Source organism: Lagopus muta, chromosome Z, assembly GCF_023343835.1.
Source record: "Lagopus muta isolate bLagMut1 chromosome Z, bLagMut1 primary, whole genome shotgun sequence".
NCBI classification, from domain to species: Eukaryota; Metazoa; Chordata; class Aves; order Galliformes; family Phasianidae; genus Lagopus; species Lagopus muta.
Window position 1 is genome coordinate 26248915 of NC_064472.1, and position 19529 is coordinate 26268443.

The window sequence follows — 19529 nt, forward strand, 5'->3', positions numbered from 1 at the left end:
AACCATAGAATATCCCAAATTGGAAGGGACTCATAAGAATCACCAAGTCCAACTCCTGGCTACACAGAAGACCACCAAAAATCAGACCCTGTGTCTGAGTGCATTGTCCAGATTAGTCTTGAATTCCAGCAGCTCAGTGCCATGACCACTGCCCTGGGAGGCCTGTTCCAGGTCCCAACCACTCTCTGGTGAAGAACCTTCTCCTGATATGCAGCCTGACCCTCCTCTGTTGCAGTTTCATGCTGTGCCCTTGAGCTCTATTGCTGTTGCCTGGCTTAACGAACAATTCCCAGAGCCAGTGGCCGAAACTGTGCACTGACCCTTATTTTCAGTGCTGTTAAGTGAAAAATGCTGAAGAGTGTCTTGATTGGCATAAACCTTACTGAGTCAGTGGTTATATGGTCCAAATCATCTTCAGCCTGACATGCAGAAATCAGACCATATGACACTGCCCTTATGACAGAGGGAAAAGTTGCCAGGTCTTCTTTATTGCCTTTCAAGAGGATGACTGTTCTGCAAGTGTGCTATGCCATTCCAAAAAAAGCCACACTTGTCTGGGACTTCGATACTTTTTTTTTCTTCTTTTGATTAAGACCCAGAAAGTAGGAGGAGGAAGTCTTTGTGCACCAGCGATTGTGAAAAATGGAGAACAGGAGCTGTAAGCGTTTACTTCCCGTGTGTCAGGGCCTCCCGCCACAGCTCACTTCCTCAATCTGAAGTGCTATGATGCTTTAGCTTGCTGGTCGTGGTTTTTCAGCCCGGGGGTGGCTGGATTCTCTTCTTCCGGCGTACAATTGCTTTAGCTCTTGAGAAACGCGATAACGTTTCATTTCCTGGATATTGCGCCGCAGCTGCCATTTTGTGTGCTATCACCATCCGCGTGCCTCTAGTCCACCCTCCTTAAAAAGGTATGTTTGTGGTAATGCTTTGTGGCATTTTCTATAGCATGATTTCTTTGCACACCTCCATGATAGAAGCAGTTATCTTTCTTTGTATACTTTATACTTTGCACATCAGAGAGACCATTGCCCTCCTTCTCATTTACCTTTTTCACCATCTTTTCCACTTGTCTTCAACAAGACAGAGTTACAAGACATAATGAAATGTGATGTATTTGACTTGCTGGAACAGAAAACTGTGATTTCTGAAAGGATGTGCAATGCTTAACTGAAAATTAGATTTTATTAAGCAACATTATTTTGCATGCAAAACATTTCATCTTCAACAACTGACAAGATATGTGTGGTGTCTATTTTTTTTAAATTGCAGCTGTGTTTTGCTTTACTCTTTTGCATTTTGTTTTGCACAGCTCTAGATATGTATTCATGCATTAACATGCAATATTTTACCCACTAGCAGTCTAATAAATCAACTTCACGGATATTGTCTGAAGACTATACTGAATATTAATGAGAAGTTAAAAGCTAATAAAGATCACTATTTACCCAAAACTCCTGAGCCTGTATGCTCAGCTCTTTGCTAGGTATAAATCAGATCGTGCTTAACCTATAGTTTTGTGAACTTCTTCACATGACTGCTTCATGATTCTCAGTTTTAGACTTTACCTATGAGTAAGAAAAGCAAAGAAAGAGGGAGATTTTCCCTAAACTGGTTCTGGAGAATGCTGTTGATCCCTTAAGGGTAAGCTCTGACATTTCATTCCTGTGGAGATGCAATAAAAGAGGAACCTGTGGTTTATTTGACATGTGTCTCAGTGGTCTCTACTCCATCGTTTGCCACATCTATTATTTTTCAAACATGCAGCATGCTTTGTTTCTAGCGCATTTTTTCTAAATCTACTTCACTTTTCTCAATGTTTCTGAGTTTTTATTAGCTGAATAACTTCCCCTATTATATTTCCAGAACACTGATAAGCTTCCAATACTTGGATTATACCATATATATAATTTTTAATTAACTTTCCTATCTACAATGACTGATGTGGCAAAGTGTGCGTGAGCCATGTTAGTTCGGAGCTACCAGAGCATTGCTACCATTAAGCACCCTTGTCCTTTCGTAAGTTGTAGAATTCTTCACTGTCCTTTTGTGATAAAATTTCTGTGTGAAGCACAGTTATTTACAGAATTATTATTTATTGCCTACACCACTGTTACTTACTTCATACTCAGGTGAAAATATTGTCAACTTTCCTGACAGTCTTCCTTTAGTAGGACCCAGTAATAATGAGAGAAGACTTCATAATTTTAGCCTGCAGATTGCATTTATGGAGAAGAACACAGAAACATAAGAATAGCTCCAGAATATTGGATGAGGCTGTTGTCACAGTAGTGTTATATAAAGGCAGTATTGTTATTAAGGACATCCGGAGCCTTATTTTCTTCACACTCCACCATCAGAACCAAATAAATTATCTGTCTCATCAAGGCTGAGACAAACTGTTGTTGGCAGCTTCAGAAGGCAGTTGTGTGAGATGTATTGAGTCAATGTGTTACAACGCAATCCTTATTCTTTACAGTCAAGGATGGTTTGAAGATATTTTTGGCTAATTATTTCCTCCTAGTAAATTAATTATTGCAGGGTTGTTATTTGAATGCTCTTTTGGTCCTTGCTCTGAACTGCGCTTAGGCGTCCATGATGTTTCAGGAACTCACAGAACATAAAATAGAGTTTTCTAAAGCTGTAGTTCTTGAACTATTTGTTACACATCAAGGCAATCAACAATAAGAAGTGCTAAACTCTGTACACAGCTGGATAGGTGTTCTATTTTGTGCATGTATATAAGCTATTTTTATTGACTACATAGAAAGTAGAGTTTCTTTTTTTATCTACACAAGGAAAAATATAATAAAAACAACACATGAAGTTACACTTATGTGTATGTAGAACAATTACAGGTACAATAAACAAGATTTTTGAAAATGAACAGACAAAAAGAGACAGGTGGCTTTGTAGCATTCATGTTTGGCACAGTTAAACTTTGGATTGGCACTTGTTAAGCTTTGTTGTGAATCGAATGTTCTGTATAAAAATGGTTTATAAAATACAGCCAAATAAATTTGCTCTCTGTCAGGGTGCAGTGCCAAATGCCATAGAAACGGTGAACATATAAGGTTTGCAATAACAATTTCAGTAGTTCCATGTAATCTTTTGTGTAGTTACTATTCTAACTGTTGAAGTAAAATTAAAATTCAAAAGAACTGAGAGGCATCTGCATGGCTATGATTATTGCCAGCTCCCTGTGAGCTTGCCGCTGCCTGTCACTCTCTTCTTGGTCACCTTGGCCTTGTTCTTGCTTGCTGCTGCCCTTTCACATTGGAAGAGGGGGACTAAGTGCACTTCACAGGGATCAGGCAGATTACCAGCATCTGTGAAAGCTCAGCAATGAAAATAGGCACATATTTGGTTTTAGCTGTAATACCTTCTTCTGCATGTTAAAATTTTCTTTTTCATCATTTCTTTTTCATCTAATTGTTTTGTTATCAACTTTTCCCTGCATTCAGTGCAGTGGCATAATACATAAGGTTAGAAGTCTGTTCCTGTATTTAATAAACAAGGGATAATTAGAAAAAGAAATGAGGCCCTCCCACCCCCCCCCCCCCAAAAAAAAACACCACTTTTAAAAAACACATCTTTTGCTAAAACAAACACCTTTTTATTTCTTTCATTAGCCTTCCTTTTATGATGCAGTAGACCCAGTAGATTTCGAAGGCTTCCTAATGACACAGCTGAACAACCTGGACTCAGAAATGGCACATGAACTTGGTGATTTTCCTGAAGATGACTTGGACATTGTCTTTACACCCAAAGAATGCAGGACTCTGCAGCCTTCTATGCCAGAAGATGGGTGAGGAGACTTTTTCTTTCTCTGAAATGCAACAGATTTTTAAAAAGTGTTGAACAGAAAGATGTCAATGTCTGTTAACCTCAGTCCTCCATCTGTTCAGCCATCATGCAGTTACTTTAAACACGTGTACTTTGCCACTGATTCTGTTACTCTCTTTAGGACAGTTAAAGTCTCGTAAGGGCTTCACTGCCTAGCTGTTAGCAGCAGGTATGAGGTAGTAGTAGATCAAAAAGAACAGGGGAGAAAGACAGGAAACTAATATGAAAAATGAAAAATGATTTTGTAACTGTGACTTCTTACATTGATTTGTAAGATCAAAATTTCTTTTTTTTTCTTTTTTTTTTTTTTAATTCCCTCTTGGCTGTTTATTACATGGCATTGATCAGATCACTCAGTGTCTCTTATTCAGTGTCTTTCTTGCTTAACAATCACAAGGTTTTGAGGAAGGAGTATCTGTTGATTTCTAGTGTGGAAGTCATTTCTGCGTCCAGGTAGATATAGGTAGATATTAATGAAATAATCAGGAAGCTTTCCACTGTTTTCAACAGTTTTTAGATTAAAATAGTTTCCATGTTTCATAATGGTACTCAGCCGTCCTCAAAATATTTAAGCTAGTTTGATAAACAGGAAGAATACAGGCAGCAGAGTTTTTTGCAGTGAGAAAAAATGATGACTTGGAAATTTTGCTAGTGGGGTTTAGAAGAGTTCTATAAATTGTATACAAAATAGTCTCCAGGGATTGTTTGGCTAGAAACAGTACACCCATGTAAAAACACAAAATCATAGCCACGTCTGCAGACAGCAACAAACAGATAAATTTGAAGTCAGCATAAGTCAACCCCAAACTGCTTTGTGTGCAAAGACAGCTAAGGATGCATGTTTGTTCAGGTTGGGGCCTGGCTCCTTCAGTTTGTCTTCAGTGTTTTTTTCCCAGCATGCCAAAAGAGATGGAGGCTAAGGTAGAATGACGATTCATGGTGGACTATTTTCATTTCTGTAGGCTGAGACCACTTCTCCCCTATGGAGACATGTTTCCAGGATCATTTTGTAATACACCTATCATTTAAAATAGTAGTTTTCTGTTTCTGCCTTAGTGGTATTAAAAGATGTTTTAAGGAATCTATTAAAAAAAGAGGGGTGTCAGTAACAACAAACGTGCATTCAACAGACTTATTTTGTACAGAAAATCCCTGTTTGGACGTTCAAACCACTCATAAGGAAGTTGATGTTACAGAAAATCCAGGTAAAGGATGCATAGTGTGTTAGGGAGGAGAGCATTCAGGAAGGTCATGCTTCAGAGATTTGCATGCAAGCAGTGCCTCCTGTGGTATCTTCCTGTGCCAAACACATGAAGTAGATGTCACTGACCAGATAGGGTTAATATGCTGCCTGCTGACGAAAGTCCCATCTGATGCAGGAGGTCAGCATGTGCTACTTTATCCCACCGTGGCACACAGTGGTCTGCTTGTCTGAGCCCCAAGGGTTGTTAGCCAGCTTGGGCTGCAGATCTATTAGGAGCTCTTGGTGGAAAGTGCTGAGAAGTTTTACATCTTTCTTCCATTCCTGCATCACATGTATCCTCACTTAACAAGCAGTTTTTACACAGGTCACTAGTATATTTTAGAGTAGGATTAAGGAAATTGTGCTACAACATCATGACAGAACATTTATGGAAACTGACCTTAATTTATCACATTTTAATGCCAATCAGCATCCATTCTCTCAAGCAGTCTGCCAACTCCCTACATTGACAGAGGCTTAGTTGAAAATCATAAACTTACAGCATATTTTCAGATCTCAACATTCTGTTGAGCTGTTGGAATTTTCTCCATTTCAGTATATACAGTACATGAGCTGATGCCTCTGGAAAAAATATCTCTATTTGTTAACAAGTTTTGGAAAAACACAGAAGATAGGTACCTGCGGTACTTTCTTTTGTTTTACAGTACTTTATAGCAACATTTGTCTTGAAACGCACGGTGTGGCAAATGGTTATCTCTGTTAAATGCATTTCTGTTAATTTGGAACCCAACAACCCAAACCCATGTCTGTGTACTCATTCAGTACACCTGTTGTTTAAAACTGAAATGTAGCTTAGCAATACAATAAACATACGGGAGTGGACTAGCAGAGAGCCCTTTATCTGTACAGCATGTTTAGTTAAATTTCTTTTTCCTTAAGGCATGACCTAGGTACTAAAATATTTCCCATATGTTGCTTTTTCCCCAGGGTTGAGCTGGATTCGCATGTACGAGACTGTGTTCAGACCTATATCCGGGACTGGCTGATTGTGAATAGAAAGTAAGCTACCCACAAGTAAACGAAATAGAAAATACCTGGTATACTATTTTGCACGTAGAAGATGCGTTGTTATAAATAATCTGAGTGAATGACAATTTGAATCAGTACCTGAAGATAAAAGTGGATTTCTCAGTAGTTTTACTCTGCTGTCTTGTTTGAGATGGTGGGCTTTGCTGAATATTTTCGTACCTGCTTCTTAATTATACAGGTTCCCCAGGAATTAATCAGGACGTAATTCATATTCAGTGTGTAGCAATGATCCTTCATCTCGACCTCTTATCCCTTCCTTCTTTTTGTCCTTTTTTCTGATGCTTGAAGAGTCATTTTGTGTCTGTTTGTCTAAACTCTGTGCAAGGACAATCACATCTTGAGTATTGTCAGTTCTTACTTTGTCCATTTTCATATACGGCTGTTGGCTATCCAGTCTTTCTTTCCAGAAAGGAAAAAAGAAGATTAGAGATGTTCTTGGCAGTGATTGCTAGTATCATTGGATTATTAGCATAGCATCAGTTAGAAAAAACTATTTTCTAACTGTGAGGGATTGTCTCTTGCTGTCCGTAAAAGAGTTGTGTTGTTAGTTCTGCACTCTGCTGAGAGCTGCGAGGAGACTTCCTCCAAGGGCCTATGAAACTGGTTCAGTTCTCAGAAGTGCACATGGTGAGTCACCAGGAAGAAGCTGGTGGGTTTTTGCAGGCTCCCTACCTACACTGCGCAGAGCGCTGTGCTCGCTCCATCACACAGCTCTGCTCTGAGCGCTCTGTAACGGGCCAGCCTTGTCTGTGCACACAGATAAGGACTGAGCAACCCAGTAGGTGCAGCAGACAGTGTTGTGTGGCTGTGTTTGCTGTTATGCACGCGTGTAGAAGTGTGAATGGAGCCAGAGAAATACACTTGCTTCAAAAGGCTTTTAGGGTGTTTTACTGTCTCGCTGATTCAGATGAGGCAAATTTGCAGATACTTTATTGAGTTTGAGGCCTCCCACAGAGCTGATCTTTGATGGCTAACAATGCAAGCAGGTTACTAAAAATTACGAAGAGAAAGAAAGCATGAAAGATGCTTTAGTGTCATGTAAATCGGGGGTTGTTATTGGGAGCCTTATGGCACCATTCTCAAAACAAATCTGAGAGGAAGCAAAGGAGTAAAGAGAGAAAGAGTACTCATAGAAAGCTTTCCAACATGCTGGGAAAGACTGAAAAGTCAGTGGTTGCCAGTTTATGAGACAAAGATTCATAGGGCAGATCTCAGTTTATAATCTGGAGAGCTGTGAGAGGTGTGTGTATGTAGCTCTTGTCCACTCCTGGATAAGAAGGGTGGGAGTAGCACAGTAAAGAGGAAAAAAGGTTGTGGTCCTCACGCCTCAGAGAAGTAGGACGTGAGTAGGAGGGTCTGGGCACAGTAGTAGGTCTGTGTGTTGTAGTGAGTCTGGCTAGCAGAGTTCACTTTACCCACAGCAGCCCATACAGCGACGAGCTTTGCATTTGTGGCTAGCACTGTGCTGATATCATAACCAGCGTTTTTTCTGTGGCTGGACAGCACTGACACACAATCCAAGCCAGTATTCTGGAGTGGGCAAGAGGTGGGAGGGGACAGCACCAGGGGAGCTGATCTGAACTGATCAAAGGGACATTCAGTAGCATATGGGATCACACCCTGGCAAAGGGGAAGGAAAAGGGAGATCTTGCTATTAAAACATCTGTCCTCCCAACCAACTTCTATGTGTATCAAAGCCCTGCTTCCCAAGATATGACTGAACATAGGAATACTTGCTAATGGGAAGTAGAGAATAATTGTTTTCTCTCTCTTTGCTTCCACATAGCCTTTGTTTGTTTTTGATTTCTTTATTCTTTAGTTAAATTATCCTTATCTCAAGAACCTTTTTTTCTTATCATATTTTCTCCCCTGCTCCTTCCTTTGAAGAGGAGGAGCAAGAAAGTGGTCCTTCACTGGAGATAGTGGAAAGTGGTCCTTCACTGGAGGTAGTGGGAAAAAAAAAATCAACAGAGCCTCTTGTAAATGTTGAAGTGTCTCAAAAGAAGGTTGTGTATAATTCCTCTCTCCCATTCTAAGTAGTAAATGCAATTCCAAAGCAAGGTCACATCCAAAGAGATCTTGTCGATCTTGTATCTTTATTGCCTTTGGTTTTCATTTGAACTGATAAATGATTCAAATTCAAATAATTAATATTAAAATACATATAATACAGTTATATATATATAATATAGTTATATATATACATAATACATAATACATATACATAATACAGTTATATGTATATAATTCAGTTGTATCCAAAATGTAATAAAAAGGTGTCTCCCTGATCAATAATGACTTATTGTGACATCACAATGAAGGTACTGAGATATTTAGATGCTACTTTTAAGTGCAATGGAAAGGAAAATGAATGAAGCTGGATAGTGTGACTAAGGGGAGTGATTATTAGAATGCTACTACAGAATTTAGCAAATTTTTTGAAAGGAGAGAATAGTCTAAATGCTTGACTTAAGGGGAGCAGCTAGGTCTAGGCATGCTAGAGACCAAATGACATCTCAGACAAGCAGTGAACTCGATGGTGCAGAAGCAGAGAGCCAGCTAAAAGGCAGGTGTTTCTGACCATTATTTCTAAGGTCATTGAGATAATCACTATGTCTTATGAGTAGCTCAGGGCTGAATTTATTCCTAGGTCAGAATTTTTCTGCTGTCTCAGGGTGAGAATATAACAATGCGAGTGAATTTTCTTCATTTTCAAGCTATCCTTCCTATCCACTGTAAAGCTGCAGTGGTTGGATGAAACATTGGAACATTGCGAAATGTCACATTTTGTATACAGGTTATGGTGTGCTGTCCTTCTGTGCAATTATGTTCCTCATTGCTTGATTTTTAGTTTTTCTTCTTCTGTTTTATTTTCCCCTAATTCCTTTTTGTTCCATCCTGATTTGCTTGGTTTTGTCTCTGCAAGGAACCAAGGGAACTCATACATTTGCAGTTTGAAAAATAAGGGATCCCGAAAAGATTTTCACAAGCATCTGCAGAAACAAACATTTGAATCAGAAACTTCAGACTCTAGTGAAGCAAGCTTTCAGGTATCTTTTATTATATTTGGTAAAAGTTATTTAATATAGAAGCTGCCCTCAAGGGAAGCAAAAGTCCTGTGTACAGAGACCTCTGCAGCAGGTAGCCCTTCCTTACGGGGAGTTTCTGTCGCCAATGTTTGTAGGGCCTGGGGATGTTGGTACAAGGCTGGTGTGGCTGTGTAATGCCCCTGACACCTCCTGGTCAGGGAAGTGTGGGCAACAAAGTAGGCCGTGGGCTGATGGAGTCCCACCAGCTGCCTCCTGCTCCTCAATGTGGATGCAGTCAGGTTCAGAGATCTGAAGAATTACAGTGTCACCCTGCCGACTGCCCGCTGTGCTTTGGCTTCCACCATGTTCACTTTGAAAGTTGAAGGTAATCTGCCCTTTCCCTTTCTTCCCCGTGGATGCAGAGAGTCACAAACTGGAGGACGGTGCTTACCATCATCTCCCACCATCTCTCCTTGGTGAGCCCCCTGGCAGCAGTGAAATTAAGGCAGAAAGGCCTGAAAGACAGGCAAGAGAAACCTCGTGATGCCCAAGGTACAGCAGGCAGTAAGAAGTTTTGCTGTTCCTTCGTTTTCTGACAGGCAGGGCCCAGGGCCGTGCACGTGCTCACTGAGGACACCTCCAAGACTGCCCCAGCTTCCTCTGACTTTGACCTGCGCAGCCTGCAGCCGGATCCCCGCCTGGAAAACCTGCTGCGGCACGTCAGCGCGGAGGAGTTTGAGAGGCAGAATGAGGAAGCCCGACGAACCAATAGGCACGCCGAGCTCCTCGCCCTCTACCCGTCGGTGGATGAGGTGAGCTCACAGGGCTACCGGGACTCAAGCCATGCTTCGGTGGGATGGAGATTGTCCACACAACCATAAAAAGTGTGACTCCTGGCCTGTATACCTGCTTCCTTTGCTTTTGTGTATCTGCCTTGAATAATAACACAGTGAAGGTGTGGCCTTCACATGCCTGCCAGCCATCTGGAATGTGCCTTCAAGCAGTTGTATCCAACTCATGGTGTTGCCCGAGGTCTTTCTGCCTTCTTTTGATGTAAGTCAGGCCACGTTCTGGTAAAATGCTTGTGTCAAAACAAGCCACATTCACTTGGGAAACACACCAGATGCAGGTGAGGCATGTAGGTATTTGTAAACTTACATCAGTTTTCTTTGTGACTGAAGAGATGAAGTGGCTGCTGAGTCAGGGAACTTGCTGTTTTCTAGCTGTGGCTCAGTTACATCACTTGAAGCTGTTATGTAAGCGTGTAAATTTGCAATTATTTTAATTGCATTTGAACTGTTTAATGATAGGAAGATGCAGTGGAAATACGCCCAGTGCCAGATCGCCCAAAGGAACACCTGGGCAACAGGATTCTGGTAAAGCTGCAGACTCTGAAGTAAGTATTCTTACATCCTGGTCTGGCAGGCTTTGGTGACACTTTTCAATTACAGTGTCTCAATTCATGTGAGCATCTTGCCACAGACACACTGACACTGTATGTTCCTTGTTCACAAAGAGTTTACATGCTTGCTTGTTCTTGCTTTAGTGTGATTTTGGCAGAAAACCATTTATATCTGTAGTTACAAGACTTTTTATCTTGTCAGAATGAAAAGGAGTTGGGGATGAGGCCAAGTTATTTATTATAAACAAAGTAGATTGATCTTTGTTCATAATAGCGATAAATAGAAAAAAAATCAAGAATGGTAGAATCATTTTTAACTGATATCTGAGACCAGCTTTCTGACAAACGCAGAAAATACACTGCTGGCAGTTTATCTCATTTTTTTTCCCCACTTGAAGTCAGTTAATAAAATGCACTAGCTAAAAAAAGAAAAATCCTCCAAACTTTAAGAGAGCCAAGGTCTGGAATGAAGTGTTTCTCCTCATTTTCTAAGGAAATGACAACCTAACCCCCCCCTTTTTTTTTTTTTGTTTTACAGGATCTTAAAAGTAAAATATTAATGAGTGTGTCTTTCCTTAACAGGTTTGATATAGAGATTGAGCCTTTGTTTGCATGCATAGCTCTCTATGATATAAAAGAAAGGAAAAAGGCAAGTGTGCACTACAGCATAAATAAGGAATGGAGTTGTTCATTCATTCATATTTTCAGCTCAATTTCATTATAGTGTGAAAATTCTAGGATGTTTAGCTTTTCTTTGTTTCTTTTCTTTAATTGACTTATCTCTTATTTAAAACTTTTAACTCTAAAAATTATTAGAATTGCTTACAAAAAATAACTTTTGCATAGGTGCATCTTGATCTAGGTTGCTGTAGTCATGCTAGCTCTTTTGTTTTGTGTTTGCAGCTCTTTATTTTATATTTCCATTTACTTCTTTTGACTTATTTTAAAATAACATTCAATTCACTTTTGCTTTGCAGTACATTTTAAATTCTTTTTCTTTTCAAGATCTCTGAAAATTTCCATTGTGACCTGAACTCTGATTCATTGAGAGGATTCTTGCGTTCTCATACACCCTCCACTGACCTGTCTTCTCTGGCAAGATCAGCAGTATTTTCTGTCACTTATCCCTCATCAGATATTTACCTAGTAATAAAGGTATGTTACAGTAGTACTTTTAACACCATTCTTCCGGTTCCCAGCTGTGCCAATTGTCTGAGCATGTGGAGTTGACTAATGTGGTTTTTCCATAGCTGAGAGGCATTCTGGTAATTTCTGATCATCTTTGTACACATATCCCCTGGTGTATCTTGTTTCCAATGTAAGAAGTTGGAAGTTTATCAATATCTTACTTTCTAGCTCAGCTGAATGTTTAGGTTTTCCTGTTTCTTCATAAGAAAGAAATTAGGTGAAATAAACCGTTTTTAAATTTTTTAAATTGTGTATAAATGGAGTTTTTTTGGCTTTGGGTTAGTATGTTTTGCATTGGTCTGTTTATTTAATTCTGGAACTAATTTTGCCCGAACCATTTCATTTGGTATGTGTTAATTTTCCTGCTTGTGGTGAAAATGCAGCAGTATCTGATAGTTTTTTTATATACATGTTTTCTGCTTCATAACTGACAATAGGGGAGCTGGGAAAAGTTTATTGTACATTACTCCGTGAAGACAGTTTTAAGCATTATTTTTGGTAGATTTGGGCAGACTTTTCCATACTGCTAGAGAAGTAATGTGTTAAGTTTGGAGTGATTTTTTTTCTTTATGAGCATCTTATTTTACTGCTTTTTGTAGATAGAAAAAGTGCTTCAGCAAGGAGAAATTGGAGATTGTGCAGAACCTTACATGGTTCTTAAAGAAAATGAAGCTGGCAAGGTAAGAAAAACAACCATGAAAAGTGTTTGGATCAAAACATGCGTGCAAAGGGAAACAGGGAAAGAGCAAATCTTTTGGAATGGGACAGAACCCAAAGAACAATGGGGAGAAAGTGAATCGATCAGTCCATAGGGCAAGCAATTTGATGTCTGTCGTTGACATGAAGAATTCAAAAGAAGACAAGGTGTGCTTTTGTTCCTAGTCACTTTGGAAATCAGTACTGATTCCAACGTCTTGAGCCATAACGTATCTATAGGTAAGTAAAGGAGATGACAGTGCAGTGAAGATAGCATGAATATTTGTACCTCAAAGGCTTCCTGCTGATCTGATTAGGCAACCTGTTGTGGGGTGTGTATGTCCAGTTCAGTGCAGACATCTGTAAATAACACGATCTTTGTTTGGGGAATTAATTGTCATTTACCTTCCCTCGAGCAGAATGATGATGTTTCCTAAAATCCCATGTTTCTCACGTTCATCAGAATATTATTTCTGTATCTGATGGAGGAGATGGAACTTGCTCATTTTATGATGATTACTCATGCTGGGCACAAGGGTCACTGCAAAAAGATCTGCATTCTCCTTTTCAGTAACAAAAATGAACTAGTTGAAATGGGAACTGAATTTACAGATCAAAACATCTATGGTGCTGACAGTGGTGTAACAGGAAGATATCAGAGATAAGAGTGCAAATTATTTACTAAACTGTAAATAAATAAATTTTTTCCCTTTTTTCTTTAAAATGAAGTTAGAATAACTGATTGCTTTTAAAACATTCATTATTTTCTTTGTCTTAGACAAAAGAAAAGATTGAAAAACTGAAAGCCCAAGCTGAATGCTTTTGTCAACGACTAGGGAAATACAGAATGCCATTTGCCTGGATTCCCATAAGTCTAACTAATTTCTTCAACGTTTCCACACTTGAGCGAGAAGTATCTGAGGCTGAAGGTTTGAATGGTACTTGTCCAAGTTTTCTGACTAACACAAAGCAACTCTTTAGTGGTTCTGTGCTTAGGAAGCAATTTCATTTATTTTTGTCCTCAAGAGCAAATGACAGATTCAAATTCATATCTTCTCAGCTTTCCTTTGTAGTCCTACAAGCAAAAGTTAATATTCTCACTATTTCACCTCTGCATATGTATTTTTATGTATTCTAAATATTCTTCAGTTCTAGGTTCTATTTTAGTTGAACTGGCCTTTACTATCTGGAATCCCTATGCAATAAAGGGGAATCAAAATATTAATCTTCTTAGTTTCTGTAGTATACAAGAGATGTTTTCAAGCTGCATCCAACACTGATCAATGTGCTTTGTAACCCACTAACTAGAAATATGAATAAGCCTGTGCTCTGCAGCAGAAATAATGTCACTCTCACTAGGTGTATCATAGCATTCCATTATTTCACATAGTCTGAAATACGGCCAGTGGGAAATACAGATAAAAGCTTAATAGGTACTGGTTGTAGGTACTGGTCTCTGTCCTCTGGTGTTACTGGGAACTTGTGGATTTCTAGCATATCCTTATAGTCTTGGTACTGAAGTAGCACAAAACAAGTTGGTATTTTATTTAATTTCTCTTTGAAGGGAAAGGATCAACTAGTGAGAAGAGAGCAACACTATTACAAGCAAGAAGACTATCTGAGAGAAGTCTCAGCACTGAGGACAGTTATCCAGTGTCAAACTTCAAAACTGTCTCTCTGACCCACAGTACCTTCTTTAAACAGGTATAGGATGCTCGTTGTTTCTGACTGCCTAAGACATTTTTCATATGTGTTGTGTGAACTGTGTTGGGAAAAATTATACAGTGATGTTAGTGGGGATTCAGAGGATAATTGCTGTTGACAGTAACTTACCTTGTTTGCATGTTTCAAGGTAATCACTGAATCATAGAATGGCCTGGGTGGAAAGGGAACTCAAAGATCATCTACTTTCAACCCCCCTGCTATGTGCACAGTGGCCAACCAGTAGGCCAGGATACTTGGAGCCGCATCCAGCCTGGCCTTAAATGCCTCCAGGGATGGGGCATCCATAACCTTCTTGGACAGCCTTTTGTTATGTAGTATTGCTATAAAGATAATGATTTTTGTCTTTCTCCTGTTAGGAAGGAGACAGGCTTAGTGATGAAGATCTCTTCAAATTTTTAGCTGATTTCAAAAGATCATCTTCCTTGCAGAGACGAATTAAGACTTTACCAGGTACACAATTCATTTAAGATGGAATAGTATATATGTACTTTTCTCCTTTAAACCATTTTGTAAGTTTCAACCCCAAAATAGAATAAAATTGTGTTTTAAACTATTGTGGAACCTTCCCAGCATCCCCAGTTAAGTATTGAGATTTGTGTTGAGCTTGATATTCCGCAGTGATTTGCTTTTTTTTCTAACTTATAGTGAGTCTGCTGGATGTATTTCATGATCATTCAAGCTGTTTGAAGACAGAGGTTTTCTCTGCAGTGTTTTCCAATGAGTCATATGTTACATAAGGAGACTAAAATGCCTACATATTTCACCTTGAATTTGGATCAGTATTTGGCTATGCTCAAACACTTGACAAGCTGCTTTTTACTTTTTCAGATAAATTACATCTTGAGATCTTCTGGATTGTAGAGGAACCCCCAAAAAACAGAAACTCAGTGTAAAGCTTCTTTTGCCTTTGTAGATAATTGTCAGAAATGACAAATACAGGTTTCCAAAATAGTTTTTGCTTTCCAAAACTTAAAGTTGAAATTGAAAGTTTGATTATACTCATGGCAGGATTATCACTATTAACTATGTAAATGTTGTCCACAGCTAGTCTGGATTTTCTGTTGGATGGTGTCTACTTGTCATAGATTAACACAGCAGAATCCTAGTGGAGATGGAGAGACAACTCTGCTATACACCACCCTTTTTTATTCAGCTTCCATATAAACTTGTGTATCCTCCTACATGCATGTTTTATTCTCATGCAGCTTTCAATCCAAATATGCATTTCTTACTTACGTAGTGTTATTGTGTAACCTCACATACTGTTTTCAGTTTTGATTTATTATACATTAGTTATTTTTTGTATTCTTTGGTAACATTTTGTGGGTTTTTTTTAAAAGGCACGCTTAAACTGGAGATCTCTCCAGCTCCAGAAAACCTTGGTTACTGTCTGACACCGGAATTACTACCAGTGAAGCCCTTCCCAGAAAATCGTAGTCGTCCTCACAAAGAGATTTTGGAATTCCCAATTAGAGAAGTGTATGTTCCCCATACTATTTACAGGTAAGATTATTATTATTTTTTTAATGCCTAAGAACCATTTTCAAAGGTAGTTGTGGTTTGACTTTTTTTTTTTTTAATAAAAGCTGAGAAAAATTGCTAACGACTATGTTTTAGACTGATTTACTCTTGTTAGCTGTTAGAAGGTAAGATACCCACTGGATGCTCTATTTAATTATGTAGTTATCCTGTTCCACACAGAATATTTTTAAAATGTTCACAACCTAGCAGCTGTTGTTGGCTTGACATAAATATATAAAATCATGTGGATACTGTGCCCATTTCCTTAGTGAAAGCGTGAAAAAAAGAGCAGTAGTTTTTATACAATTGAAAGTACTAATGTAAATGAAGTCAATTTTCTTTTTTTTACTTTAATGGAAAAAAAAATGGCCAGATTTTAACTTCCCTTTCCATTATTAGGCCTCAGTAAGGTGAAGCACTTGTCAACTCCAGGTTGCCTGGTAGTGTATGAAGATTTGCTTTTGAAAACAAAAAGCATTTGGAAACACTTTAAATTGCTGATCTAGAAAGGAGTTTGAGTCTCTCTTTAGTTTTGACAAGAGTAAAGTCCTACAGCTATACATCTTGAATAACAAAGCTACCATGTTTAATCTGTGCATCTCCTGAAGCAAGTTAATGTGTCTCCACACTATCCTCCAGTTGGTAGGTGTCTGTGTTGGATAAATACCCCTGCATAAGAAGAAATGCTTGCTGTAGCTCAACAGCTACACTCTTTTTCCAAGACTTCACACCCAACATGCTGAGCCTCTTCAAGGTTTTTGGGCTCTGTTTTGAATTTCACTCTAAGTAGAAAATGTGGAAACGAAAGAGGAACTGTCCTGTATAGGTAGTGGTAATGAAGAGAAGATCAATATAGCATGTTTACCTTAATCTTCACTGTAATTAATGAATCAGTGATGATAACATAACACAACTGACATGACAAAAATAGTATTGTGCTGCAAACTGTAAAGTTTTGTTGTTAATACCCCATCCAACCCCAAAGACAGTCTTTTAGATACGGTGGGAAAGTGATGAATGAATGTGGAAGTGCTAGATTTTGTTTCAACAGCTTTGTCACTACAGCTGTATTTGCAGTTAGAAAGGGGAGTCATCAGCAAATATTGCTGATATCTAGCCGTAGATCCCCAATAAGACAGATGAGTCAGCTTTGCAAACCTTGTGAGAGAAGGACTTTGTGATTGCAGGAAGTAGCAACTGTGTTTGTGCAGCAGCACTGAAACCTTTTACTACAAGCTAGAGTAACATGGCTCTTTCTGAGATGCTTTTGGCACCCAATAAACACAGTCATGCCAGAAAAAGTGTTGTTAGGGAATGTGGACTGATCCAGTGCTATGGATTTAGATACTAAAAGAATCCAAAATTAGTAAAGTCAATATATGTGTATTTTTTAAATTAAAATGTTACTTTGAATGTAGGAGAGATTTATATATATAAATGTATTTGAATAACAAAACAATGAAAACTTTTAAAGATACAGTCTGGTATGGTCTTGTTGGCATAATAATACCTCTGCACACGTCCAGACAAATACTAATGTAACATCTACTTTTAGTTTGTTGCCTGGATGTTTAAAAGAGATGCAGAAACCTAGTTTACTTTTCTTTCTTTCTGTCCTTCTTTCTCTCTTTTTCTCTCTTCTGTGCTTAATATTGCAATAGTCAATACCTAATGAACATGCAGTCATTTGTCTCCTTTAACAGTATGACAACTCAGGATTTAGTAATACTAGGACCGGTTGAGGAATTGAGAGTATTACCTCACAGTAGGTTCAGTTACGGCAGAAGGCTGCAGAAGTCATGAGAAGGGGATCTAGTCCTCTTTAATTTAATACTGGAAAAGTTTTTAGGTTTTAACTTCTGAAAAAGGTAATGTGAAGTAGACAGTTGTGGGTCAAAAGGTTTCCTGCATTTATACAGCAGAAAACTATTGTGATGGGTAATAGATTATTTTGTGGGTTCTTTTTGTGGTGCATAACATCTCAGTTAATTGCCTGTGGTTTTGGTTTTCAAATACATTATGCTGTTGACTACTTTTTTGTAATATTTGATGTTTGAAGTAACGATGAGCCTCTTCAATTACATACACAGATTGAACATGAGTTCTGGAGAGAGTAGTGCTAAGATTTTAGTCAGAATTGACTCTGAGCTCTTGATAACGTTTAAATTAAGAAAGAACTAATTTTCTATAATAATGTGATGTGATTTGAAACTTCAGGAACCAGATTTTATGAGCTGATCTCAGTTTATCTGGGAAAATTTTTATGCTCTGAAAATTTAGTAGAATATTTGTTAAAGTTTTCATGTCAGTGATAATGGATGAATTGAACAATCGCTCTCACCTAAAATGTAATGTAGTCTGGCCACTATCTTTTTAATGCTTAATTTTAGCACATGAGAAAAACATTCAAACTTATCCAAACTAGAAGAAAATTTTACAAAGTTTTAGAATATATGGTATAGACACATCCTTTTGAAAATAACGTTGAAATTCTCTTGTCATGCCATTTATTCTAGTCAGTGCATGGAAAAATCAGCAACTTTGATAAAGTATTCATGATTTACCATTTTTCTGAAGATCTCTCTCTCAAAAGAGTAGAAACAGAGGAATCATCAAAGATTGAAAGTAATGACTAATAGGTGTATCAGTTTTTGTTTCCAGTTTCTTAAGTAGTACATCTATGCTCCTAAACAATTTGTAGTTTTTATCAGTGATGACTGATTGCTCCTAATTTGGCTTTTGTTATTCATGGTTTTCTTACTGTAGTCATCAGTGAACACATCTAATATTGTTCAGAAATTTCAGATGCACTTGTGAAACTTTGTATATTGCGTAACTTAGCAAGGAAAAGGATTTCATTACATTACACACATATTACACAGCCAGTAATTACAGACAGCAATGTTCAGTCAGAAAGATAACAGTCTTGGAGACCGTGCATAGATTTTGTTTCGGCAGAATATTGGTCCCCGTTGCTTTGGCCATAGGAGGTGATCAAATCATCACTGCTAAGTCTCTATTAAAGAGTAGAAAAATCAGCAAATTAAAATGAGAACTGTTTCACAGTGTCCTATGCAGAGCCTTGGTTTTCTTGCGCTGAAATAGCCTTTTACCTCACAGTCCTTGTGCTGGGTCAGCCTCAGATCCAGAGAAACAGACTGAATTAGTGCTTCCCCTAGAACCCTGTTACAGTGTGGAACTGTCCTGTTGGATTGATACTGGATGTTCTGTTGTGGCCTTTGTAGACCCATATTGACTCCTGAATGTGTCTATTGCTTCTTGTGAACACGTCTGCCTGCATCTGGAGGTACTTTCTGTAGAGGGAGTGAGAGGAGAAGTACAGTCACACCAGCATTAATCACTGACAGCAGCTGCTGTGGCATGTTGCTTGAGGACTTCCTCTCAGCACTGAGCCTGAAGAGGAACATGTGGCTTCCTGGGGCTCACCACATCCTGAGGGCGATGCTAACCGCTGCATGGAAATGTTTAGGCTCTCAGGCTGTTGGAGGGAACTGTTGCTGGCAGGAAGAAGCACTCTAGTCACCAAAAGATCTGCTGTGTATGCCTGTCCTCAGTGCACTGTGAAGAAACTCTTTTGATCATCTCCCCAGCTTCCTGCTTTTCATCACTTTCATCGCTGCCTGATACTCAGAATCAGGGTTTACTTCTGTTCTTCCTCAGCATTGATGGGTTTAATACGCACGTAAGAGAGGTCCCTAAAACCACTTGAGCATAAATAGCACAAGCTTTACTTCTTCTGCACAGTGCTCACTGGAATGCTTCTTTGGTTGTGTAGTCAGCAAAGACCTCTCTGTGATTTTGCATATCTTTC

General features: G+C 38.7%; 1 protein-coding gene across 4 annotated transcripts in view; it reads left to right on the plus strand.

Moving 5' to 3' along the window:
• DOCK8 (dedicator of cytokinesis 8) overlaps positions 1 to 19529 on the plus strand; it is a 79772-nt gene that overhangs the window by 16051 nt on the left and 44192 nt on the right. For 2 of the 4 annotated variants that reach the window (XM_048930537.1, XM_048930538.1), the window contains exons 3-14: positions 3630 to 3805; positions 6035 to 6106; positions 9063 to 9186; positions 9765 to 9977; positions 10476 to 10561; positions 11150 to 11216; positions 11573 to 11722; positions 12355 to 12435; positions 13230 to 13389; positions 14016 to 14155; positions 14533 to 14626; positions 15517 to 15679. In XM_048930537.1, coding sequence (XP_048786494.1) covers positions 3630 to 3805; positions 6035 to 6106; positions 9063 to 9186; positions 9765 to 9977; positions 10476 to 10561; positions 11150 to 11216; positions 11573 to 11722; positions 12355 to 12435; positions 13230 to 13389; positions 14016 to 14155; positions 14533 to 14626; positions 15517 to 15679 — 1526 coding nt within the window. Of the gene's footprint in view, positions 1 to 780; positions 909 to 3629; positions 3806 to 6034; positions 6107 to 9062; positions 9187 to 9522; positions 9642 to 9764; positions 9978 to 10475; positions 10562 to 11149; positions 11217 to 11572; positions 11723 to 12354; positions 12436 to 13229; positions 13390 to 14015; positions 14156 to 14532; positions 14627 to 15516; positions 15680 to 19529 lie in introns of those variants that run through there. The other 2 variants (XM_048930540.1, XM_048930541.1) reach the window with 2 other exon arrangements.